The sequence below is a fragment of the Lichenostomus cassidix genome, chromosome 2 (assembly GCF_008360975.1).
Source record: "Lichenostomus cassidix isolate B80296 chromosome 2, HeHo_3.0, whole genome shotgun sequence".
NCBI lineage: Eukaryota > Metazoa > Chordata > Aves > Passeriformes > Meliphagidae > Lichenostomus > Lichenostomus cassidix.
The window spans coordinates 95,645,949-95,673,898 of NC_139482.1; the positions used below are offsets into that span (position 1 = coordinate 95,645,949).

The following is a 27,950-nucleotide window of genomic DNA, read 5'->3' on the forward strand; positions in this document are numbered from 1 at the left end:
TTTACCCCATCCCCAAAATGGCTTATAAATTTACGTTCCCATAATAACAATTCCTAGAGTCTTCCTACAAATCCAGGAAACTTCCCTCCCTTACTCTGCAAGAGTAGGAAGGAGGGAAAAGGAGAGAAACAGGGGACCTAGTAGGTGTTCATTTATTTAACTGATGGCATGATTATAAAAGGTAATATTTTACAAGACCCCAATACCACAATTTCCTTCTATAGGTACAATACATTGACTTTCATAGACTTTTCTTTAAAGGCCATTTTTAGAGGACAAAACATTGAGACGAGAAGAAGGCTGAACCAACCTTCTCAAACACAAGAGTGTACAGACAGTACAAGGCTTAGGAGGAAGGCGTTTTGTTTTTTTTTTCCCAAAGATATGCTGCATAACCATGTTCTTATCCCACAGCTAGCTCTGTCTATACATTGGGGCATATCTTTATAGAAATGTCTAATTATGACACCAGGAAACAGTTTTTAACTTAGACGTAATATCAATAATTTAGAATACCAGTATGTTCTTTATCCATGATCATTTTTTCCAGAGGTTGTTTTAAAGGAAAAAAAAATCCATTCAACAAGATTCATTCGACTTTTACTTATCGTTGAATACACATGAAATGTGCTTTCAATGCATAAAAATCACAGTGGATAGCAGCAAAGGACTTGGGGGAAATAAAGGAGAATTTGATCATTCACATTGTGATTAATCTGCACATTGATGAAAGATAGCTATTTCACACTTCTAAAAATAAACTTGAGATCATTCTTTCCAACAAAACAGAATAAGAAAAAAAAAGCCTCCCAAAATACACAAAACCCCCCAAAACAAACATAAATCCAAATCCATTACTTTTCTTTTACACACAAAAATGAAATATTTTTATGGCAGCAAAAGATTTTGATAATAATGAAAGTCTGTAAACTGTAATTCAATCTCTTTTTGTTGTTGTTGTTCCCAAAGTGCAAGATGCAAGATTCCCATAAGCTTTCAGTAGTGCTTTTCCTGTAAATAATCCTTCATTTTGTTTGGCAAAGGCAGTTTTTGAATCAGGTCTATTCTGGTGTACTGACGTATAACAAAACGACACAGGTACTGTAAAGAGCGCACCTGCATAAACCGGGATACTGGATTTGTCAGTCTCACTGGGTAAGTTGCAGATCCAGGCAGCCGGGATCTTGAATAGCAGAAAGCTCCATTCTCAGAGTCCCTGATTGAATGTTCAATTAAGTCAACTATAGATGTATGTCCCTCCACATCTGGCTGTTCATAAAAACTAAACCTACCATTTGAGTGTTCGATTCTAGTGTGTAGAGTTTTTCCATGGGAACGAAAGCTCAAACTTAAAAGATAACGATCATCAGAACTATCTCGAACAAGAAACGAGCCATCAGGCACATTAGCTAATTTTCCCTCTGCCTCCCAACGTGTAATGGGGCCCCAGTACCATCCTTGTTTTGCAAGTTTTTTCAGTTCTTCTGTGAGACTTGTCACAACCATAGGACCGCTGTTCTGTACAGAGTCATAAACTCTTCCAACTCCCGGGGCAGTGTTAGGATCAAAATTCAAATGGCAGCGCATACTTTCAGCCACATGGGCATCTGTGCCATTTAGTCCATTGAAGTTCCTTTGGATTTGATTATTCTGCATTGGAGGTAGCAAAGGTGAGAGTGGAGGGACATCGCTATGATTAACTCTTGGGCTTTGCAACATGACTCCTGTGGTACCAATCAACAAACCATTCACCGTCTGGTCCACAAAGATATCTGGTGCAACGACTACATCCTGATCCACTTGGCTCTCGTCTTCATGGAAAGCATTTCCCCCCACTTGAGAAGAAACAGTCGAAACTTCCATGGGTGAGGAACTATCCAGACAGTAACTACGTGATCCTTCCAAAGGATACATTCCCTCATCTAAAGGCACAGTATACTGAATGTAGTCCTGAGGCATTAATCCAATAACTACAGGCACATGTTCATCAATATGAAGATGCAAGTCCCCGTTCTGAGATTCCGTACTTTTTAATGCATTGTTTTGTTCCTGGAACACGTTTTCTGACTGCAAGTCATGGAAGTCCTTTCGAACACCATTCAGTGCTGGGCTTGGATTAGACGAATGGACCAAGGCCTTGACTTTCACTTCCATTTTGATGCAAGTCTCTTCTGAATTTGTAGGTCGAAGGGGCCACGGAGTTGGGCTGTAATGGTGATTACGGAGCGAAGTGGATCTCAGAGGTCTTTGAGCTCGCACATCTTTGAAGGTTATTGGAGCAGATGAGGAAGAAAAGGTGTCATCATCTGCAGAGCTTACAGATGGTGTGCTGCCTTTGCCTTTCTGTTTTTGTTTTGCTGAAAGCCTCCTTTTTAACGTACCCATTAAACTTTCGCTTTTTGATCTATTTTTGCCTCCTTTTTCATCTTCACTATTGACTTCACAGCTAGCCAAATCTTTACCATAGCAGCTGCCAAACAAGGAGTCATCTTTTCCAAATTCACTTAACGATGGCTGCTGAACAACTACAAAGTCACTTTCATCTTTACTTTTATTTAAGTTAAAGGACTTGCGGATTGTTTTGAGACTAATTTTCTTCATTATGACAATTTACCGAATCTGGCTGATCAGCAGTGCTTGCGGTGATTTAGCCCTAACACATGAAGAGCAGCTTCTGCTTCATTTATGTGTTTTATCCAGCCTCATTTAACTTCAAGAGCCATTTCCTGGAAACAAAAAAAGAACAATTAAATTCACAAAAGAAATATTTCAAAAATTATCTATAAGGGTTTCCCCCTCTCCAAGCAAAACAGAAACTGCAGCTCTTTAACAATGGGCATCAAATAAAAATAAAAATAGGGAGCTGACTCAGACACAATCAGGTTCAAAAGATGAAACTCCTACATCTGCTTCAGAGATTTCTACAACTTTCCTCTGCTTTCAGCATGATATTTTTTGAAACACACACCTTGTATCACACAGGCGCAGATATTTAATGCATTTATACATAATTTTCAAACACATAAACACTCCTCTCTTTCAGACGGTTCTTAAAAAAATCCCCACATATGTAACTACCGAAGGTAATCTATTCAACAGAATTCCTACATACAGGTTAAACTGATTGGTCCTAAAAAGATGGTCTAATAAGGTTATACTTTCTCTACACAAGAACGTTGAGTAATATTAAAAAGGTTACATATTTATAGGAAAACTAACTGCAGTGAAAAAAATAGACATTAAACAGCAGAGTAACATACATTTACAGCAAGTCCCCTCCTGAACTTCTGTGAAGAAAAATATTTCCAAACTGTTTTAGGCACACAAGACCAAGCCACAGGCTCTTATTGCCTAAAACTATTAGAACTTTTCTTCCTCCTCCAGTACTTCTGCCAAGACCTAGTGGACACAGCTGCTCAAGTTCCAGTCAACTGCTCCTACCTGGCATTTTGCAGAGTCAGGTAGCCACAAATTTGACCTTTTGGATTGGTTTTTTTGACTGATGTTTGGCTGTGTTTTGGAGGGGCTTTGGAGTGGCTTGGTTTGTTTCTTTTTAATGTTAGCTAGACCTTCGAAAGTAAAGAGCTCTGCAGAGAGAAGAATAACACGGGAAAGAGAAGAGAGGGAAGTTGCTACTGCCACAGAAGTAGGTACTACAATTAGTAGTAGCCGTTATTCCACATACCTCCAAATACATGCGATGTTAGCAGCACAAACTGCAGCAGCAAGCCTGGCTCCAGGCTATGCATGGCAAGCTGAAGGAGTCTAAGAATCTTTCAAGAAATCTTCCAACCTTGGTGGACTGAGGGGAAAGTAAAAAAGCCCTTATATACAGACTGCCCACTTTTCTCCCATGGTATCACAATTTAAGCAAATTGAGAAAAACAGTGCAATGAGCTGAAATAACTTTTGTCTGCTAATCCAGATGATTTTTTTTAAAAAGCATTTAAAATTTGTAAAAAGCATGGAAGAACAATGATTATGACTGAACAGCAGTCCATTGGCTATTACTGTTGCCCAGCCCAACTTTTGTGGTCCTCAAGTACACAAAGGCTAAAGGGTCATATCCAAAGCAAACTAAAAGGCAATCTGAAGCATCTATGGATTCTGAATTTCAAAATACCTTGAAAAATTTTGCTGCTGGAGGGATGGACACTGCTCCCTAAAAAGCAGAAGCAGTAAAGCTTGATTTACTTGGATTGTACCCTAGCTCTATCTGCACCAATCTATTTCAAAGACTTGTTTGGTATCCTTGTTCACATCTATCAGTATTTCCCAAATCCATCTTTAGAGCACATTCAGCCCTTTCCCTTTTCTTTTGTATATTATGAAACTGAGTAACACTTTCCTTCCTTTCAGTGGGGAGAAATGAAAAGACTTCTTGTCTGTAAACTGATTTATTTTCTAGCAGCAAAGAACAAACATGCCCAAAACACTTGCTTCCTAAATAACAGACGAAGAACCAATTTCTTGCTATAAACGGATATTAAGACCTTAAAAAAACAGAACCACTGTTTTATGAGACATTCACTACTTATTTTCCACTTTTAACATGATAGCTGTTGTATCAGGAATCATGAAACCCTAAAACACCATATTTCAGTTACACAATCTGAACACAATCCTGATTTATGGCTATGAATTTTCAAAGGTTAAAACACTATTTACTTTCCTACAAGTACAGATAAAGGGAGAGTTATGTGCCAATTAAAAGGAGACTCAAAATACACTATTGACCTTCTATTCCTAAACCATTTGGATCTTACCATCTTTCCAATTTGCAGAATTCTTTCTGTCATATGTAACTAAACAAACCTACAAAATGAGCGAAAATTATAACTTCAGGATTCTATACTATTTCAAAGTTGAAAAAGTCAGAGCATTGGTTCATTTGGCAAATTTAACTGTGCTTTTGTGTATATAGTACCATAAGCCTGGGAAGTGTCACATTAGCTCCACCTGTGAAATACACAGTGTTCTCCAACTGCTTCTGACTGATATCCACAAGCTATTTCCGCTTTTCCACAAATGCTCCCCCATCCTTGTGGAAAGTACTGTTTGCAATTCCTAACCCTGCAAAAAAACCCAAAAAACCCCAGCAAACATGAAAATGTCAAGTCTGCCTTCTAAACCAAAGATAAACTAAAAGAGCATTATCACATTGGTGATGAGGGAAAGATGCCCAAAATTGTATGATTCACACATTCTTTTCCATTGGTGTATTTAAAAATAATTAGATAGCTAAAATTTAGCTGAAGAAACATTTATTTCAGCTTCTCCATAACAAAAAGATTAAACAAGTCACTTGAAAGAACAGTTTTTACACACACCAGTCTTTCTGTATCAAAATGTGGCATTGTTTACAAATGAAAATCCACTATCTAAAAGTTATCTCAACAGATCAATCTCTAAGGCAGCACACAGGGTAGTCACAATTTTTTACTGTGAAAGCCACTACCGAGCATTTTTGAGCAAGTAAGTGTTTTACATCTGTCAGCCTACCTTTGCAGCCAATATCTTTATCAAGCAAAATATATGACTGCCCAAATGAGACACTTTCAAGACAACTGTCCTTTTCCTTATGATGGACTTCAATTTGCCAGAAATCAACTAGGAGCATCACACAGCTGGTATGACCTAGGCCAAAAGATTCCTAACAATATGGTTGACTTTATGGAACACAACCTAAGGGAACTGACTTGGAAAGATGCCCTTCTTGATCTGCTGCTTGTCAACAGAGAGGATCTCGTAAGCAAAGTGGAGATTGGCAGCCGTCTTGTCCACGGTGTCCACGAAGCAATAGAGTTAAAAACCTCTGTTGACAGGACGAAAAGTGACAGCAAAACTTAAATTCTGGATATGAGGAAAGCAAACATCAGGCTGCTCAGAGAACTAGTAAGTAAAGTCCCCTGGGAAAATGTTTTTGCAGGTTTTTGATGTTTTTAAACATCACCTCCTGAGGGCACAAGAGCAGGTAATTCCCAAATGTCACAAGTCAAGCAGGTGAGGCAGAAGACCAGCCTGGCTGCACAGGGATCTTGTCTTGAAAATAAAGCAAAGAAGGAAGGTGTATGCGCAGTGGAAGCAAGGTCGGGTGACACAGAAAGAATACAGAGATACTGCTTGCCGTTGTAGGGAGAAAATTTCTGCGGCCAAAGCTCAACTGGGATTGAAGTTGGCCAGAACTGTGGGGGACAATAAAAAGTTTTTTCATATGTAATAATGGCAAAAATCAGTGAAAAAATAACATCAGCCCATTACAGGATGAGGATGGTCACCTCACAAACAGGGACAGGGACAAGACAGAGGTGTTGGATGCATTCTTTGCCTTCATCTTCAACAGGGGCAATGGACCAAGAGGTTCCCAGTGCCCTGAGCTGGAGGACCATGACAGCAACAATGACCAACTCCCAGCTGACCCTGTAATTGTGTGATATTTGCTACTCCAACTGGATCTCTACAAAGCTATAGGGCCTGACGGGATTCATCCAAAAATGCTCAAAGTACTGGATGATGTCATTGTAAAGTCTCTCTCAATGATTTTTGAGCAGTCTTGGGAGTCTGGAGACATTCCAGCTGACTGGAAGGTGGTGAACATTGTCCTGATTTTGAAGAAGAGCAAGAAGGACGAACCCAGAAACTTCAGGCCTCTCAGTTTCACTTCAGTTCTTGCTGAAATAATGGAAAAAGATTATTGTGGGAGGTACTGAAAAACACCTGGAGGACATCTCAGTCATTGGTCACAGCCAGCACGACTTCACAAGGGGAAAGTCCTGCTTGTCGAACCTGATTTCCTGCCACTTCAGGGTAACCCACCTAGGCGACCTAGGAAGGCCAGCACATGTTATCTTCTTGGACTTCAGCAAAGCTTTTGATACTGTCAGTCACAGGATCCTTCAGGACAAAATGTCCAGCACACAGCTGGATAAACACAGCATGTGATGGTGAGCAACTCGCTCAAGGATCATGCACAAAGGGTTACAGTGAATGGGGTGACATCAAGACTGGTGACCTCTCACTAGTGGGGCTCCCCAGGGCTCCACCCCCAGCCCAGTTCTCTTCAACATCTTCAAAAGTGACTTGGACACAGGACTCGACAAGATAAGAAGTAAGTGTGCCAATGACACTAAATTGGGAGGAGCTGTCAACTCCCTTGCAGGCAGAGAAGCCCTGCAGAAAGAGCCAGACAAATTAGGAAAGATGGGCAATCAAGAGTACAAAGTTTTACAAGGACAAGTGCCACATTCTGCACCTGGGATGGGCAACCCTGGGTGTGCGGACAGACTGGGGAATGAGAGGCTGGAGAGCAGCGCTGTCAAAAGGGATCTGGGAGTCCTGGTCAACGCCAAGTTGAACATGAGTCAGCAGTACCATGGCAGCCAGAAGAGCCAACCTGGGGACATCAGGCACAGCATCACCTGCCAGGAAAGGAAGAGGATTGTCCTGCTTTGCTCTGCACTGGGGCAGCCTCACCTTGAGTGCTGTGTGCAGTTTTGGGTGCCACAATATAAGATATTAAGCTATTGGAGACCATCCAAAGGAGCGCCTCAAGGATGGTGAAGGGTCTGGAGGGGGAGCCTTATGAGGAACAACAGAGGCCACCTGGTTTATTCAACCAGAGGAGACTGAGGGGAGACCTCATTCTACTCTTCAACATCCTTATGACGGGAAGTGGAGGAACAGGTACCAATCTCTTCACTCTCATGAGCTGTGACAGGACTCGAGCAAACAGCATGAAGCTGAGTCAGGAGAGATTTAGGTTAGATACCAGGAAAAGGTTTTTCACCCTGAGGGTAGCTGGGCACTGGAACAAGCTCTACAGGGAAATGGTCAGAGCACAAAGCCTGACAGAGCTCAAGAAACATTTTGACAATGTTCTCAGGCACATGGTAAGATTCCTGGGGTATCCTGCATAGAGCCAGGAGCTGGACTGAATTATCCTGATGGATCCCTTCCAACTCAGTATATGCTATGATTCTATAAAATGCATGGCTTATTAGTTGTATCCTTGTAAAAAATCATGTCAAGATATAAGTTTGATGTTCAAATGTAAAGCACATATCTATACAGAAGCCAAGTTCATTCATACATGAGAGGATGATAAAAATCCAGTGACAGTCCAGGTCAAAGCTTTCCAAAGTAAACTGAACACCCTCACTGATGACAGCCAAGTCTCTAAACAAGTCTTCCATATGAGACCCATTCTGATACCACCTACACATATTTTATCCAAGACAGGAGAAAACAAATATACCCTGAAGTCAAATACCCTAACTGATCCTGATACTTCTCTTTCTTTGCATGTACTTAAAAGAGTACCAGCTAATCGTGCATTGCATATCACTGTGTTTAAAAATGCTGTAAACAGCCCTCAATATATGATACACTCATACGCTTGCAAGTAGAGAACTCTTTGCAGTCTGCATCTAACAGAGCTGAAACCGAAGAGCCCAGGCATACATCCCTTCCTAGAATACATTAAAATGAATTATGCAACTTCTTCACAACCCTCAGCACAGCAACAGCTTCACTAGTATTTTGCACTAATTACAGCATCACTGAAGTCTCCCATCAATGTGCTCTTCCAGTGCCATCTGCTGTACAGTGAATTTAGACAGCCTAACATGAGACACCTCTAGAAATTCTTCTGGTAGGTATTTGCAAACTATAAACAGACTTGAACTTTACCAACATATTCCTAAAGCCTGGTGGCTATGTATGCAGAAACACCTGGAACACACAGATTGAAAATGGGAAATTAATCAAATCCAGATAGAGAACAAGATCTTAATGCACAGAATAACGAGGCAGAATAAAATTTAAACTTAGGAACTTTTATCCCAAATTCTGCATCTCAGAATCTTTAACTTTAGGCAGTTTGACAAAATACAGGCTAGGCCTCTGGACAAAATCTACCACATTACTACCCAGCAAACACCACAGCCCCTTTGTGCACACAAAAATAGTGAAAACTAAATTTGCACACCTCTCTTGGAAAAAGAACATTTATCAATCACATAAAAATGTGAAATTACTAGTGAAAATAATTCGGGCTAAAACTTTAATGTACAGACTTCTTCTCAGAAACCTGAAGAGCAGGCAATGTAATTATATATTAATTATTGTGGTGGCCAGCACTGATGCATGAAAAATTATGGAAGTTTTAAATATATATATCAGTTTCTGCAAATCTAGTTTGAATATTCCAACACTTCAGAGTAGTTTCAGTTTGATGCTACAAAATGGTTTCAGTAGAGTGTAATCACATAGCTATCTTGAAGCAGTGTTTGGAAAAGCATGCCAACAAAAAAAACTTTGATTATTTTATACTGTCTTCATTAATTTCTTTTTCACACTTTTATGTTAGGCATACTCCCGAGTACATTAGACATATGTTATGTTAGACATAGCTCCCAAGACAAATATTATAAACAATGCTGCCAAAATGCACTACAATAGAAACAAACCAGGATTCACTTTAAGGAGTTAGGACAGAAATATCATACTGGAAACATACAGCAAAATACAACTGATGTTTGAAGATAGAATTGTCGTTAAAATGTTTAATAAAATATAATCACGAAAATACTTCAAATTATTAGTCAATGCTATTTCAGATAGCTTTTCTAAAATAAACGTTAATCTGCTTATTTATTGCCATAGTGGAACAGTTCAGCACAGAACTTGATTTTTTTTAACCCACATCATCCTGCATGATTCCTGAAAATCTGGCTTTCACTTGGAAATATATAATATTTATTCTTATACTGGATCATCATAAGACTTACATCATCTACAATTTCAATGTATTGTTTTTTATTATAATTATTTATACTAAGAAAATAACTAAAATTACCTCAAAAGTGAAAAGCTTCTGCATTCCTGGGCATGACAAGCACTAGGTTCTCACTACAGTCTGATAATGAAGCCTGGTCTAATCTCCAGAAGCCTAAGGTGTCATTCCCCTGCGGCCCCCAAATTCTTATTGAAATATATTCATGCATTCTTTGGAAGAGCATGTCAAAAACAGCATCTTAAGGTAATGCAGATTTCAAGTGACAATTTTGGAAATTCCCAAGTGTCTAAATTTTCTCCAAAGTTACTAAATCTATTAATGTGAATTATTAAGAAGTTGCTCTTCATACCCATTCCAAACAACTTTACTTCAATACTGAAGTCTGTATTACTAGAAGCTTTCCTCCAAATCAGTATACAAAATACTCACTCAAGGTATTTCCTGCTATATACTTGGAGTTTCAGTCTGGATGAGTACAGGAATTACACATAAAATACTCATTAAGTAAAGAGAGATTCAGTAGCTACTTCAAACACCATCAGTTTCTGAAAGAACATACACAGTACACGGCAACTTGGCTTTTTTGCTATACATGCCATAAGCACACTGAAGATGTGATGAGGTTTTTCCTTTCCCTGAGCCTGAAGTAAATTCCTACATTGTACTGCTTCTTAGTAAGAAGAATCTTTAAATGAAGTAATCGAAATTCCATTGACTACTCTTACACCTTGAAAACAATAAAAAAGGTAAATGGTTTTAGTAGTGGCTTGCTTGCTAATGGATGAACACTGTCCTAATATGATTGCAAATTTTATAAAAGCCCCTCTGACCTGCATACCTGCTCTTCTAGTGATTGTGAAACTCAGATGTACACCTTCATATAAAATTGGAATAAGGAAAAAACAGATGAGAAGCTCATCTGACAGTACATTACACTTATAACAATTCAAGAGTACTTAAAGCCTCCTATTTTTAAGCTAACTAATCAAAGACCTGAACACTGAGTTACTCACTGCAAATTTAAATTTCTGCCCTCTAAGACTTGAGCAGCTGAGATAAGCGTGGTCAGCTTCCCTAGAAGCCAATATAATTGAACAGGTTTTACACAGATTAGAATTGAAAACAAACCAACCAACCGTAAGTCATGTCATTTAGTCATGTCATATCTCCTATTTTTTCCCCCTCCTTTTACAAAGCTTAAAGAGAAAACAGACCATGGGCACTACTGTTCTAACACAGTATAGAGTAACCCTAATCACTAGCAACCTTTAGCAGAGAATAAAATAACCAAGGTACCTTTAGTAATATGTAGAAAAGTGGGGTAAATTAATAATGAAAACCTGACAGAAAGGAATTTTTCCTTGCCACCTCTGATTATGGCAATTAAATGTATACAAAATCAAGAGCACAGCCACTGGAATAGCCCAAGTATCTTGACTGCTTGTCTCGGGCCTGCTATATTCTGCATCCTAAAAAGGATGCCCTCTAACATTTAGATTTCCCTGATTTTTTTTTCCATTTTTTTCTTTGAACACTATTTAATCCATGAGTACTTGCAGTAAGTCCTGTTCTTTCCCATATTTGGTTGCAGAACGAAATATTTCTATCTGATTGGTGGTTTTCCTCTGGGGAGAAACTTCAGGGCGTTAAATGGCATCTCTATTACGGTTCATATGTGTATATACAGTCTTGTTACTACAATAATTTCATCACTACAATAGCCAAACCCAGTTACTAGTATTAACAGTCCTCAGCTAAGGTTACATCTCTGTTACCCAAGGATGGCTGGCTGGGCTCCATGTCTGCTCCCGAGCTACCATAAGCACTCTAAAGTGAGGGTGTTAAACTGAAGTCAGCACCAGTAGGTATCGGCTCGAGAACACACAACATCATGATACCAGAGCTGCTGTTGGAGGAGGAAACTCCAGGGAAGCTGGCTGGATGACAGCCAGTAACCACTTCAGCCATTCCTGCTACATCTCTCACAAGCTAAGAATGAACACCCAGAGAGGGAAACAAGCAAACTGTACTTTTCATACATTCACCAAAAGACAAACACAAGTACCACCTTTCATCACTTTATTTTAAGCAAATATATGATAATAAAACATATTGCTAACAAATTATTTCAAGAATGTGGAAAAAGAATCAGGAAAATGAAGCCACAATTTGGCTCTAAGACCCTGAGTAACAGCAAGGGGAAAAGGAACAAACAAAAATAACCCAGCAGTTCTACGTATGCCAAGGCACTGAAAAAGAGAAAATTGGAACATTTTTGATGAATCAAATGGGACAATTCACTAAAGAAACCTGATGTGTTCATGTGTTTCGCTGCAGGAAATTACATCCATTGAGTGCAAAGAAACCTTTGCTTTTACTTTTCACACAGCTGTGCAAAAGCAGATGAAGAATGAGAATAATGCTCAGTCAGGCTCTGTTTTCATTTCTTACTATTTTACAAGAATGCAGCAGCCAGCCTTGCAGCAGACTGTCTGTCAGCAAAAATGAAGTTCAGCTTCATAAGCAAAGGTTAGACTTCCTGGGAGATAATGCATGAGAATTACTTCCCAACTAAGAGTCCATCCCCCACTCCATCCTGACAGAAGATAAATGCACCAAAATGTTTCTCCTCCATTGTAAGGTATGGGGTAGCCCCAGCATGATAACAAGGAGAATTTATGCTTATCTGAGATATTTATGCAATCCTCTTAAACCATAATGCAGTTACGTTAGGAGTCTGAAAAGTTGTAAAACTATAATGCTCTCCAAACCAGTGTTTCATTTAACAATACAGACCAGCATTGCATTCTGTAAAAAGGAATAAATTTTGAAATATTTTTGCTCTAAAATGGAAAGGACCAAACTCTCTGCCTATGTATTTGAGAACAACAAAAATGTTTGAAATCAAAACCATGAAAATGAAAGGAAGAACAGGGAAAACACAGTAAAAACAAAAAAAAAATTGTATTTTTGTGCTTCCTTTCATTGAGAAGTAGGCACAAATGCTTGTGTCTAAATGCTGGAACAAGTTGAAAAGAACATAACCTAGGTAATTGTATGGATACAGAGACTAAAACCCAATTCTGAATGCAATTCAGTTTTTGAATCCTGGTGCATTTCAAAATATAATTTTAGAAATGCTGTCCATTTGTTCAAAGCATATGCCAGAAAGGTTGAAATAATAAAGCAGACCATTCTCTCAAAGCGATTTTTTGTGGTCAGCAATAATCTGACCACTCTTAATATTAGCAACAAAATAATATAATTGTGAGAAACACTTTTCCAGCCCTTCCCAAAAAAGGAAAGAAAACACTCGACATGCAACAGCTAAATATTACCACTTCACATTGACTTATATTGATTTTGGTTTCGCTTTCAAAGTTCAGGCTGGTGTTTCTACAGCAAGCAGAGAAATACTGTTATTGTGTGCAACTTCTAAAACACCAACTAAGCCAGCTGAAAACAGCCTGGCGCAAACAGATATTTTGATGAGGAGACATAAAAAAGGTATCATGAATGCTCTTTTCCTAGTGCTATCAGAACAGATATTCAATTTCTCAGGCCAAACCTTTGTCACAAATGAGCCCCACAGTACATGGTGGGCATGTACCAAACAGGCAACACAGAAATACACCACTCAGTTAACACATGTATATGCTGCATTACATGTCTGTTTCCTGCTTCTCGGAGAGGAAAAAAAACAAAAAAAGGGGAAAAAAAGGGAAGACACTGTGAAGAGAACAAGAAAAACACAGGAAAAGTAATAGAAAGAGAATCCTCATACCATATGGTAGCATTACGGAGACGACCTCATTAGGGAGGTATTGAAAAATGCCTGGAGGACAACTCAGCCATTGGTCACAGTCAGGACAAGAGTCACAAGAAGAAAGTCCTGCTTGTCAAACCTGATTTCCTTTTTATGACAAGGTAACCCACCTAGGTGTTCAAAGGAAGCAAATTGATGTGATCTTTTTGGATTTCAGTATAGCCTTTGGTACTGTCTGTCACAGGACCCTTCAGGACAAAATGTCCAGCACACAGCTGGATAAACGCAGCATGTGATAGGTGAGCAACTGGCTCACAGGTCGGGCACAAAGGCTTATGGTGGATGGGGTGACATCAAACTGGCGACCTCTCACTAGTGGGGCTCCACAGGGCTCCATCCTTGGCCCTATGCTTCTTTCAGTATCTTTAAAAATTACTTGGACACAGATCTGGAAGGAATACTGAGCAAGTTTGCAGATAACACAAAACTGGGAGGAGCAGAAAAGTCCTGCAAAGAGACCTTGACAAATTAGAGGGTTGGGGAATCACCAACCATACAAAGTTTAACAAGGGCAAGTGCCAGATTATGCACCTGGGATATAGCAACCCTGGGATATAGCAACCCTGGACGTACAGACAGACTGGGGAATTAGATGCTGGAAAGCAATGCCATGGAAAGGGATCTTGGGGTCCTGGTTGATGGCAAGTTCAGCATGAGTCAGCAGTGCCCTGGCAGACGGGAGCGACAACAATGTCCTGGGGGGGATCAGGCACAGCATTGCCAGCTGGGAAAGGGAGGGGATTGTCTTGCTCTGCTCTGCACTGGGGCAGCCTCACCATGAGTCCTGGAAGCAGATTTGGGTGCCACAGCATAGGAAAGATATTGAACTACTAGAGAGCATCCAAAGTAGCATCATGAGGATGGTGAAGGGCCTTGAGAGGAAGCCGTATGAGGTGTGGCTGAGGTCACTTGGTTTGTTCACTCTGGAGGAGACTGAGGGGAGACTTCACTGCAGTTACAACTTCCTCATGAGGAAGAGGGGCAGGCACTGTTCTCTTCTCTGTGGTGACCAGTGTCAGCACCCAAGGGAATGGCCTGAAGTTGTATCAGGGAAGTTTTAGGTGGGACATTAGGCAAAGGTTCTTCACCCAGAGAGTGGCTGGGCACTGGAACAGCTTCCCAGGTCAGTGGTCACAGCACCAAAACTGACAGAGTTCAAAAAGTGTTTTGACAATGCTCTCAGATGCATGGTGTGGCTCTGGGTCTGTCCTGCACAGGGCCAAGAGCTGGACTTTCATGATCCTTGTGGGTCCCTTTCAACTCAGAATATTCTGTGATTCTGTGATTCATATTCATGTTGAAAATTATAAAGGTTTATACAGCATCACTACGTATGTCACTATACTACAAATTTTTTAAATATTGTGATTCTCCCTAAATTATGAGTGGCTAACTTGTTATAGTCATCTTTTTCTGCTTCTGCCTGTCCCAGTCACGTGATGTGAAAATGAAGACAGAGGAAGCAGTTTTAACACACTGTAGCACCAAGCAAGCATGACCGATAATTTTGCTTTCTTTAAGTGCAATATGGGATGCTCCCTTCTTGAGGACCAAATATGAGAAAACAACAGATCAGGAGAGCTGTGAAGTCACATTCACCAGGGAAAAAAAACAAAAACAGAAACAAAACAAACAAACCCCAAAACACAACAAATCCAATACAAAGTTAAACCTAACTTTCATTTTAAACACCTCACTAGTCATACTGTCTAGTCAACAGGTGACTTCATAGCCTGTGTTTGTAAAACAAGTATCTTCACCAGCAACTGGTAAACTGCTCACCTTCCCACATACATTTATGTAATTTATGTTTATCTGACAGACAACCAGAAACATTTGTAATTGGTCTTTATTCCTACAAATAACATCCACCTCGCATCAAAGACATGAAAAAAGGCCCAGAAGAAGAAAATCTGCACAAATTAGCTCCAGGTAATACGATTACTTTCAAAATATCCAAATGGAAAAAAAAAAACCACCCATTTTTAAAAATACCTCAAAAACTTTGTAATTAATTTTTTCAAGCAATAATTCTAATTTAGTTATATATTCCAGTAGCAACAACATCAACATTGTTAAATTCTAAACTCTAAAAAGTAAATGTATTTGATAGAGATCTGTCTACCAAATACACAAGCTGAAACAAAAGCACCTGGAACAAGTTTTCAGGATAGATGGAGACTGGTTTGAAAATCCACTATACAGAAAAAGAGGATTCCATTTTTCTGTCATATCAAGCACAGTCATGTTCTGCAACTGGAGAACCTGTAATTGAAGGAAGGGTCATGTTCCTTTTTTTCAGCTCTTCTATAAGGCCTGCACAAACAGCAACACACTGCAGACTTACACTGTCTTGTATCATTCTGCCTTGGATCTCATGATTGAGGCTGACTCCAAATGAACCTCCCCAGGTATAGTTTTTCACTGAGGCTGAATGACCCTTTGAACTTGTATGATCAGGTAGAATCTCCAATGTTTTTGCAGCTATCACCCCCACTGCTTCCACCAGGCCATTTTCAATAAGAATAATAGCTTTCTTTCATTTGAAGATAATGCTCTATCCTCCCAATTTAAGCTAAGATGCAGCAATTCTTTATGAGTCAGTTAACCCTCTATAAAAATGGAAGTATTAAATGAACCCATTTATGGTCTAAGGGGAAAGAACACAGTATCTTGATTAAAGAGAAACAAAGTGGAAAGATCTCCCACAACATCTGTACAGAGTTCACACACGCAGAGAAATCTCCAAGCATGCTGAGGAGGAAGAAGCAGCTAACAAGAACAATCCCCAGAATCACAGAGGGGACAGACCTCTGTCTTGGAACTTTTTTCACTAAATTATCAGAGAGAAATACAATGTATTTGCTACACAGATGTCACAAAGACCCCACTATTCCCCTCCAAACCATACAAAAAGTTTTACTGTCAATACTACATAATACTTGCCTTGCATCGAGGCATTTGATTGCCATACAACTCAAAGATTTAATAAGTTTTCAACCTGGATGAAAACCTATGGATTTCCCCTTTTATGCACATTAAATCAGTTTGTATCTTTATTTTCTAACAGTGGAAAATTCTAACAGAATACAAAGACCAACAACCAATATTATTCACATGTGAATTGTGAAAGAAAAGTATTCTGTGAAATTAGCATAGATTACATTGATTTTTCTAATGAAAAAAAAAATTTATTAAAATAATGAATATGCTAGCATTTTCAAAAGCAATAAACAATTGTGTTCCTACAATGCATACATAACATACATATAATTTGAAAGTATATGCACCCTTTCAGCAAAATTCATTGAAAAGAAAAAGAGACATTCAGTGAGATATGAAGGACCTGGGATGAAAAGGCATTGGCTACATTTAGGCAATAATTAAATTTAGTCAGTCAAGGTCATTCTAATCCCTCAAATAAGAACAAATACATAAAATACTGCAACAGAGTATCTCATATAAAGTAGAGGCTACTATTCAAGAAACCAAGTTCCCTAGTCACTTCTCAAAAGTTCAGAGTTAAACTCACATTCAGAGACTATTGTTTGTTTTAGCATTACCTCCTATAGAAACAGCTCAACCATGCAAGTTTCCTTCTGTGTCTGCCCTGCAGCCCCTCGAGGGCTGCCCAACAAAGTTTTATCAAATAAGCAGATAGACAGTGTGCCAGCTGAGAGAGTAGCCATGGCAAAAATTCATATATTCTTACATATACAAAAATCCAAGGACATTTCTAAATACTGGAAAAGCTGTCTCTGGAACTCAAAAGTATTTTGAAAACCAAGGAGGAAAGTGGTGTGAAACAACTCCATTTCTCAGAGACATGCTTTTCACAAAAACTGTTTCATTGTAACATAAAAATGTTTACCACCAACCTTAGAGATACCACCCACATTGACCAGAAGCAAAAGTGGTTTGTTACTGTGACCTGTCTTTCAATTCTGATTAACAGTTAAAAAGAAAAAGGCTTAGTAGATACTATTTACATCGCTACGATAAGAAGCCAGTAGCTTCTTATATTAATATAGAAAAAATATTAAAATTTTAATATTTAAAATATTAAAACTTAAAAAACATTTTCTATATATCATAGTAATTCAAAATTTGGGAGTCTTTATTCCTGAAATGATCTCTAAGTTCCGGTAACAATTTTATTTTCTTGAAAATTTAAAACATTATCACAAAAATAATCACAGACAACTTCTCACAGCATGTAAAACCTTTTCTATTTTCACTCTTGAACTGCATACTGAGAAAAGTCATTTTATATCCTTTATCTGAACCATTTATATAGGAAACATAGTAGACAATTTCATTATAGTTCAAAGCCCAAGAACCCAGAAGTTGAGAAAAGCCAGAAGAGTTTCCTGACCAATTCTCTTTCTTCTGTCACATGTGGGACAAAAATGTTTACATTAATGCTGCTCTCCAACATCCTTTAAAACGTATAGTCCTACCACTTACTTACAGTACACCAATTAAATTCAAAATTCGAGACAGAAATATTGGCTCCAGTAAGGAAATTTTTGCTGTCTCTATCTCCAACACTTAAATGTTAGTGCACTCGTTGCACTATTCAACACTTCATGAGTCAGAACATAAGAAAGCTTAATTTTCACATTTTTTAGATGGATTCATAAGCTGAATAATACTCACCATCAGGCAAAACTAAGGTCATTTAATTCTGAAACCTAAATTCTGAATTCACATAATGTGGAGTTATTGGGGAAAGGGGTGAGACCCTGTCAGTCAGCTAGCAGGATGAGGAGCAAATCCATCAGTGGTATGTATTTAACAATGCTAAAATGATACAGAAAAAAATAGCAGCAAACCACCAAAGTTATGGAGGAGGGTAACAAAAAACAAAAATCCCATTCTCCCCACCAAAAAAAAAAAAGTTTAAAAAGAAAAAAAAAAAAAAAAACAAAAACCAAATACCTTTCAAGGTTAGCTCCAAACCATTAATTAAAGAGCAACCTGCAAAGAAAGCAAATTCAGACTAACAAACAGGCCAAGGCCCAGAGCTTAAGCTTTATATGACACAAGCTCTGAGTTGGCTAAACTGGTGTCACCAGCAATGCACAAAGCATTCTCAGAACCCATACTACCTGCTGCTTTTAACACAACAGACCTGACTGAGGCTGATGGCCTGCTTTCCAAAAATACAACTGAAAGCAAAGTACATTATGACAAACTGCAAAGGTCAGAACTGCAACTACTCTTACTGAAAATACAGATAAGAAATCTGACTTTTGTCCAAGTCAGGATTACTTTTTCAGTATTTAAGCATAACCAATCCATCTAAAAATCTACAGGAGCTGCAATTACTTTGGATATACTACAGCAGTCAGGTTCCTTAAAGCTTTCACAGACATGATGACCTTTCTTGTCCCTGAAAATCCTTCTCCCTTCACATACAGGGAGCAGCTTAATCTAGGAAGTGCCAGAATTTCAGGGATATTTTTTTTTCTTTTTATTAAATGATCCTCAGCAGCCCTTTTTTGTATAATGGCAAAAGTATTTACTGTTAAAAGAATCGTATCACTGGCTACATCATGGTTAACACCTTTACCTACATGTCTAAAACTGTCCATCATCACACAGAATCATGCCACATAAAATTCAGTGACAACCACTTCTTTTCATGGACATCATGAGAAGTGGAAGCAAGATGACAGTATCCCTCTAGATCACATAAGGAGCTTGCACAAATGGAAATCAAACTACAAAGTCTAATTACTTGGACAGTGGTCCTAGATACCTTGGAAAGAGATTCTCATTTGTTCTGAAGATACACTACTGTGCAGCAAGTTTCAGATGCAGGATGAATCAGGACAGAAAGTCAGATTCAGGTTTTCTCTCTCCAAAGCAGTTGCTTACTACACTGAGATGAGAAAAAGCACACTATCTTTACCTAGACCATTCATTTTCAGATCTGTTAATCTTCTGTAAAACACCTTCAGAAGAAGGAATAGAAATCTTTTCACACTAGAGAGCAGCCAAAAGGCTGATGTTCAGGGTAGTCCTCATACAGAAAGGACAGAAGTAGAAAATTACTGTGGCTATCTTATATTCTGAATGAGGGCTCTACCTAACAAGCTGTTATATCCTATATTTTACATCACTGGGAAATGCAGCCTGCAACTGCTTGCAGTCTGCGAAACCTGTCCATGCAAATGACAAGGAATTTTCAGCTACATAATTCTCTATTTAATTTCATATTTCTTTGCAGATACATTTTGCCCATCACATGGATGCTAGGCCCGATGTCCACCTGTTACCTACAGTACTAAATAAATAACAGTGACAACAATATACTTCACCCACACACGCCTGGGAATCCATTTTAAAGGCAAAACAGCATTTAATACATCAAGTGTAAGGAACCCACTCTTACATAGCTGCATTTCAATTCTATTCTGGAGCACCCGTACTGTTTAACGAGATACAATTCAATTGTCAAACAGTATCAGCTACAGAAAAATCAGTCTTTCGGGGCCACGAAAAGAGATCCAATCAGTGAAACAGACAAGCCAGGACAACACAACAAACCAGAAGGCAGGGGGTGGAGAGGTGGGAACAGAACTTTCTTCTTGTTTAAAGATTGGGGGATCTTGAGTCAGGTGGTGCCCAAGAGGAAATCTGAGTACCTCCAATTAAGTAGTCTCTCCTGGAACACACTCCAGGAGCAGAACCTAGATCAGTCAAGCACTAAGCACTATGTGCCTGCTGACCCCCATGAGTTTGGTCTGACTGCTCCTCCAAGGTCTTAGGACCCACTGCAGAGAGTAATCCAAGCTCTGCATTTCAGAAAGTGACAATGCAAAACACAGCTCATTTAAAATATTTCCCTTACCAATTTCCCTGGCAGGAGGCCCAATAAGAACAGAATAAATGAATTATCTTCTTTATGATTTAGAGTCTACCCACACATGGAAAACAGGAGACATGGCTGTGCTCAAAGTACTGTCAAATACACAGGGTACATGGAGTATTATCTCCAGCTAATCTCATAAAAACACTTTCACATTTTGTTTCCCCTAAAACAGAGAGTGAAACATTAAATAATTTTTTTAATTCATGGTCCTTTTAAGTCCAAGGGAACTTTTGTGCATTTAAGAAGGCCCATACCATAATGCTGCACAACTTGCACACTGACCAGAATACGAACAGAATTTTGACTGCGCAGGTTAAGCTGCTTAGCCATCTTTTTCATAAAGTCCTGACTTGTCAGAGTAAAATCTTTTTACAGGACTACACCAGTTCTGACAGAGCCTACTCTACATGCAAATTTTCTCATTTTGGGTCAAAATGGGAGAGACTCTTAATTATTCATTATTAAGATCGGGAAGTTTTTCTTTCTCCTACACCTACGCTCTAATCACCTGCAGAGAGAAATGGCTCACTACCCCAACCAGCAAATCAGGTGGAGAATATTTTAATTGCCGTTTTTAGACAGACACTGTTTTGTCCTGATGCACACTGGAAGATGTTTGGGTTGGGGTTGTGGTGGGTTTTTTAAAATAATGTTGCACAGTAGCAAAAAACCATTTTCCACTTAGCCTTAACTATCTGATTTTGCTAATATTCTGTCCTAACCCAACAAAGATTAATTAACTGTGAGCAGACATTTAATTCAATGGGATTCCTTGTTGTACATTGTATTTAGCTTGCACGTGAAAAAATTGGGCCTTACACTGAACAACTTCACATCAGTGTATAAATTCTCACATGCAGGATCAAAGATAAAATTTTCACTGTCTGTATGAAGTAATGTGCTCTATCAGATTTACACAAACTCAAAGCCCTTAAGATAGCTATCTCCAGAGCAAGGTCAAATTTCTGCAGAGCCAGGAGTATAAAAGCCTGGCTGCAAAAGCTAGCTAAGCATCAAAGTTCAACCATGAAAAAAAGAGTCATCTACATGCACACCGACTTTTTTCTCTCTCTGACATAAATTCAAAGACACACTATAAATAAAATGAAAGAAAAAGTATTAGCCCAATTAAAAAAAAAAAGAGAATAGATACATACTTTCCAATGCTGATACATAGAAAGTCAGTTCCTTTTTTTCCCCGTCAAACAACATTTAAATATTCCAAAAGCATTTGTTTTTGTAATACACAGGACACCTGAGTCAGTACTGATGTAACAACTTCCATTCACTGTCTTCTGATCATCATTGGATTAGACAACAACTCAGACCAGTGCTGTTGGTAAATACAGACTCTCTTTTATCCCTGCAGTAAGTGACCACAGAATATTTATATTTACAATAACAGTATTTTCCCAAGTAACTAGATTTTTTGCACAAAATAATGCCAAAGGCCTATGGCGAATATTTTATTACTTCTCAGTATTACTTACAACTAACCAGCAGCTCTTTTCCTTTCAAAAGCCAAAAAGAGGAAAAAAGTCAATGTTTCAGAGTGCATTGATCAGCACCGGTTTTGCCTCTGTTTTCCACTGAAGAGAGACCAGAGAAGGGAAGGAATAAAAAAAGCCACCAGGCACCTACCTTACACAGACCCAGACTTAAGCTCTTACACATACCCTAGTGACTCGTACCTCTGAATGCCCAAACCAACTATTCTGGAGCCAGTCTCCTCAGGCTGACCAAAATTCCAGCTTGGAAAACTTCCCCAGCACAGGTTTCACCCAAACCAGTATCCCTGCACAAACAGCTTCTGTTCAGTGTGTCTGGCGAGAATTCCTTACTCGCCCAGTTCCCACCAGCTCCTGAAAGAACATCCATCTGAAAAGCTGCCTACCCTGTTTTTGGAGTACAGCTTCCACACAGCTCATCCTGGAAGGCACACCTTTTGTAATCAAAAACCTTTGCCCTGCTGACACCTGTCTCTACTTTATTAAAACTCCTAATCTGATACCTGATTACCAACCCAAAGGGATTCCAAGGGTATTAAAACCCATTACTGATGCCAAAACCAGTCAATATTATAGCTTGTAACTGCCCAGTCCTGCAGCACTTACTGAAGCAAAGCCAGGAGAGATAGAACTCCCTAAATCAGGAAGAACAAAAAAAGAAGGCAAGCTTGACCACTGTATTGGAGACATCTTGGGACCAAATATGCTTCAGAAACATTTGGAGTAGCCTACTATTATGTTCTCAACCTATTTGAGGAATGCAGACTGCTTTGGAGAAGGAAAAACAATCACCTACTCAAGACTCCTACAAACTACTGTTTTAGCACATTTACCAGAAAATGTCAAGATTAATTAAGAATAAAACTACTCAAGAAAAAACAAGAGATCACACACTGTAAAACCAAGCCTGACTGGAATCTCATTTCCAACCGTTTTTCCAAGAGTAGCACTCTAGGTACTGTTTTAAGCAATACAGAATATCCTGGAGGAAAAAAAGCAGACTTAACTTTGGTAATCTCAAATGCTAAAATTAATAACTCTATCTGCTAGCTGCATTCACCACATGAACTCAAGACCATCAAAACCTTATACAATTCCTCTTACAGGTCAGTATCATATATCATCCAAGTTAAATGATACAAATACAGCTGCTGATTATACATCACACTAAGAAGCAAAAAATAATACCATATATCTGTATTATTTACTTAACAATATGCACAGGCTCATTTTCATGGTTTAAATTTTTAACAACAGACCACTTAAACTCTGAAAAAAATTACTAACATCTACTATTTATACCTTCACTGCCAGAGAAAATGGCTCTCATCCAAAACTATTTTACAGCAGTTTACAGCAAGATTATTTGGTGTTTATAACAAAAACCCACACACTTTACAAACCTAAGACTTTTTTAAACTGCCAACCTATTGCATTTGGCAAATTACAAAAGGAATGTTTCACAGAAGACAGAGCATGAGAAACTTTCTATATGCCCTATATATACACAAAAGGAAGCAAAGTTAGGGGAGCAGCACCTGGACAGAAATGGCCATATAGAGCATTCTTCGCTGCAAGCAAGACTTTTTTCATATTCATTCAATGGCGTTTAAAGACAGCCAATGTATCCACATCCATGCTAAACAAATACTTATATTTAATTTGCATAGTTTTCTTGGTGATGCAGCAACCAAGGAAGAATTTTTTAGGTACCGTGTGGCTTACATTCTTGTCATAAACAAGGTCAACTAAGTTCCTCAGAGTCCAAAATGTTATGTGAAGGGTTAAGGAGACAGGAGAGGACCAATCATTTCCAGCGTATTTTATCTTAATATTTTCCAGAAGAAAATTTCACGAGAGATAATAGTTTAATTAATCTTTTAAAAATCAAAAAGATGTAAAGATAGGTTCTTAAATCCACATTGCAGACTAATGAATAGCAGTTAGATTTGCAAAGACATACACCTCAAAGCTTTCTGAAATTGTCTGGAGTTCCAGATGCTTATTGTTTGCATGCCGGTACATGACAAAAGCAGGAGTCAGAAGACCAAGAAAACTGGCAAAAGAAAATATCCGGAGCAACTTTTATTTACATGAGCATAAGGACTTGGAGAGCTAAATTTCTAATGCTTTGATCTGAAAATTTTAATTCTCACAATAAGTAGACTAAGCCAGATTTTGCCTCATGTTGCCTTTTCAAATTCAGGCTGTGCAGACTCTAGCAAAGTTTGTGTACCCTTTTTCATAACCTGGATGTATCAGTCAACACATTACATACAGTCAGCTTTCCATTTTCATCCAGGGCAATAATTAAAGGCCAGTTTGTTGTGGGTTTGGTTTTAATCACCAGGAGAGGCTGAAGTAGACGACAGGTTTTTGTTTCAATAAGATCATTTAGCTACAGTGGGAAAAAAAACCTTCTGCAACAAAAAACTCCAAAGTTATGAGTTTCTAAATGTTTCTTTCAAAAGTAATGTAACCATTTTTAACACAGAAATTTATTCAACTTGCGTAGTACAGTGGTTTAATTCAGAAATCAATTATGTCAAGAAGAAAAAGCAAAAAACAACAATAAGGAATGTAATGTGTGTCATGAATCTTTATACGCTGCTGTATCAAATGTATATTTGAGAGGTATGAAGCTGCTTTTTGAACCTGGACAATAAATATCCCATTACAAGCACAATTTTCTTCTTTTCCACAAAAACATATTGTTGTATGTAACTTGCCATCTGAAATTCTCAAGAAAAAATTTCAAGAATGATTTTTTTAAAAGGATACTTTCTTCTCTACTACTACAAATGTATTGGGAGGCACAGGGACAGAGGTGGTAAGAACCTAGGACCTTTGCATCAAAAATAGGTATTGTCTTCTAAGGACTGATTTTTATTGCCAGAAAATTAAGCGTACAACAAAACAGAATGAAAACAAATTTTGGAATAAATGAAAGGCCAAGGGACATTACAGACATAATTATGTCTCTTCAGAAAAATAAAAAACATAAAAAGGACTAAACTCAAAGGTCTGTATTTCTTCTCAGCTTAATACTTTACAGTATGAAATATATAGTTATATGGCATAAGATACCTCTATTCTGTTTTCAAATCCAAATCCTATCCAATTTATACTGCAGACATTTTACCATTTGCATTACATTCCCTTTTATACTACTTGTATCTTATTTTCTTCCTTGGAGCATCAGAACTGCTTGAGCTACCCTCTCTAATTCGTTGCTAACACACATTAAAGCCTATCAACAAAACACTGAGGCACACACCAGCAGAGAACTGTCTCCTTCCTATCTACTTTATGTTATTGCATTCTACTACCCAAACACTACCAAACTAGTGCTGTGTAGGCCCAAGAGGGCAGTAAAAGGAGAGAAAATAAGGCACTTGAGTAAGGGATTACCCTGGACTGTGGCCCCAGTTTTGCCAACAATAGCACAGCAAACATGGAGTGAACTCAGGGCAACAGGACTAAATGAGTCTTTCCAACATTTATGTTCAAATTACTGTAAGACTATAAAAAAAATCATAAGAAAGAGCAGAAATAATTACCTTTCTTCTTAAGAACAACTTTTAGTTAAGAGCTCACTCTCTCACTCCACCAATTCACTGTGCTAAGAATGAGAAGTTGTAATCTACTCACAGAACAATAAGTTACCATTTCTTCAAATCATCTCTCTCCAAGAGTAACCCCAGGTTACTGACCAACTTCACAGGCTAGGATCACACAAGTTAATAGCATAGTATAAATTAATACACATCTTCTTTTAGATTTCAGTACAGCAGTTTTGATGATGCTTAGAATTATCCATCACATCTCCTGAATCCATGCAAAAATTCTGATGCTGCATACATGTAGTGCAAGGAAGTGATGCTCATGAAACCTCCTGGAAACAACACACTGCTTCTCCCTAACTACTCTATAGCATTGCAGCTTTCCAGGGAGTTAGTTAATGCAGGTACCTCTGTATAACACTACACTGTTATGATTTATACTTTTAAGTATTAAGGCTTAATTTCATTACATTTTAACTTCTAAAAAAATCTACTTAAATCTCAAAACTTGGAATATAGCATACAACAGGTGAACCTGTTTTAAGTAAAAGCTCAGTCCCAAACACAGTACAATGCCATAAACCCAAGGAATTTTGAATGGGAAGTGAAGGCTCCACTCAAGTACTCTTTAACACTTCAAAAAGCCAAGCATATTGAAAAAGCTGAAACTTGTCTTTCATAAGTTACACATAAAACCGTGAGTTACGACTACTCTCTTACTGTGGAAGACTCAAAAAATACCTGCACATTGTCCAGTGGTTTAAAGTCTTCCAGCCAAGCTAAGTGATTTATTTCATAATTACGTCAAAGCTTACATATTTTCTGCAATCCAAAGATGTATTTATTAGCACAAACAAAAACTAGAAACAGAACTAGGTCTGTTTTTTCCACCTAGAGCAGAAATGCAGATGCATTATTCCTCGAGCACTTGTGCAGACAGCAACTCTCCAAGACAGGAGGCCTGAAGCAGGCATTTTTTAACTACAGGTGTATCAAGAGGATGGACATGGCATAGACACTTCTGGCCTTTAAGAAGGAGGGGTTGGGAGCTCACAGTGAAAGGGCACAAGAATTTGTTAAGGGGAAGTCAGTTTCCCTGACTGAAGCATATTCTGCGACCAACTTCTTTAATGCAGTAACCTACTCCATGAGGAAAAAAAAAATTGTGTTTCAAACTAAGATGATTTTGAAAACATAAAAAGACAAAAATAAAAAGAAGACAGACATAGCCAAAGTACCTCACATCACAGAAGCATCATCCTCTGCACCTCTTAAAACCTCGTTGTTTTGCAAAGCCTTTTTTCTTAAGCAAACGGGTTGGCATGGGCTTGTTGTTTTCTAAGAGAAGTGGCATCATTAGGGAAAGAGTGTGAAAAGCAGCTCGAAGAACAATGAAAGCGACTAAAGTTTGAGAATTTGGTAATGTTTTTTGTTAAAGTCAAGTTCTGAAGCGCTGCCTGTCACAGAAAGGAGCCTCTCTCTCTCGCCCCTTCGGGAGCCCTCGGCGCACCCTCAACACCCTTGCCCTCTCTCAACAACAACCCGGGGCTCCTCCGCCGCACAAACCCCGGCACCGGCTGCCCAACCCGCCACCTCCGGACAGCCGCCCCGCCGGGGACAGGGACACCCAAGCCTCAGCTGGAGGCGGGTTTCACGGCGGGCTGAGGGAAAACCAGCCCGATTCCGCCGCCCCCCATAATGGCACCAGTAGGCACGGAGCGCGCTCGGGCAGCGGCCCAGGGTAGGAGCAGGGGAGCCCGGCGGGCCCCGCTGCCGCGGCTGGCGGGGTCGAGAGGCCGGCCTGGGCCCCCTCCTGTCACGGCGGGGGCTGGGCAGCGCCTCGCCGGCCCGGGCCGGGCGCTGCTTCCCGCCCGCCCGCCTCGCAGGCCGCGCCGCGGCCCCGGTGCCTCCGCAGGGCCTGGCACCGCCGCGGGCTCGGGGAGCCCAGCAAACAAAGGGAGCGGAGGCCGGGGCCGCGGCTCGGGAAGAGGACGGCGGGCAAGCCGCGAACCGCGCCGGCCCCATCCGCCGGCTCCCCCTCCACCGCACGGGCGGCCAGCGGCGAAGGAAGGGGGAGCCGGGCCGCGGTGCGCCCATTGCCCCGGGGACGCTCACCCAGCGGAGGCCGCGGTGTCCCGCTCCCGGCGCGGGCTTCTTCCCGGGCACCTCGGCGGCGCGGCCCGGCCTGCGCCGGCACCCGGGCTCGGCGAGGAGCAGCCTCCAGGGGTGGCGGAGCGGCACTCACCGAGGAGGAGGAGAAGGAGGAGCTGGCTCTGCTGTTGCTTTCGCGGGGCCCGGCCCGGCTTCGGCTCTGGCTCCCTCCCTCTCCGTGCCGCCGCCTCCCTGTTCCTGGCGCCGCCGCCGCCGCTTCCTCCGC

The 27,950-nt window shown here is 39.7% G+C and overlaps 1 protein-coding gene across 4 annotated transcripts; it reads right to left on the reverse strand.

The window, feature by feature from the left end:
- Positions 1-578: 578 nt before the first annotated feature.
- On the reverse strand, positions 579-27,950 carry SOCS6 (suppressor of cytokine signaling 6). 4 transcript variants are annotated; one of them, XM_085052452.1, is made up of 3 exons: positions 27,819-27,934; positions 3,686-3,802; positions 579-2,726 (listed from the first exon to the last, which is right to left on the reverse strand). In XM_085052452.1, exon 3 carries the CDS (start codon positions 2,599-2,601, stop codon positions 997-999), a length of 1,605 nt encoding a protein of 534 aa, XP_084908578.1. In that variant the 5' UTR covers positions 2,602-2,726; positions 3,686-3,802; positions 27,819-27,934; the 3' UTR covers positions 579-996. The 4 variants fall into 4 exon arrangements, with proteins under 4 accessions (XP_084908578.1, XP_084908579.1, XP_084908577.1 ...); XM_085052453.1 differs by lacking the exon at positions 27,819-27,934 and adding an exon at positions 27,689-27,791; XM_085052451.1 differs by lacking the exon at positions 3,686-3,802 and having other exon boundaries at positions 27,819-27,950.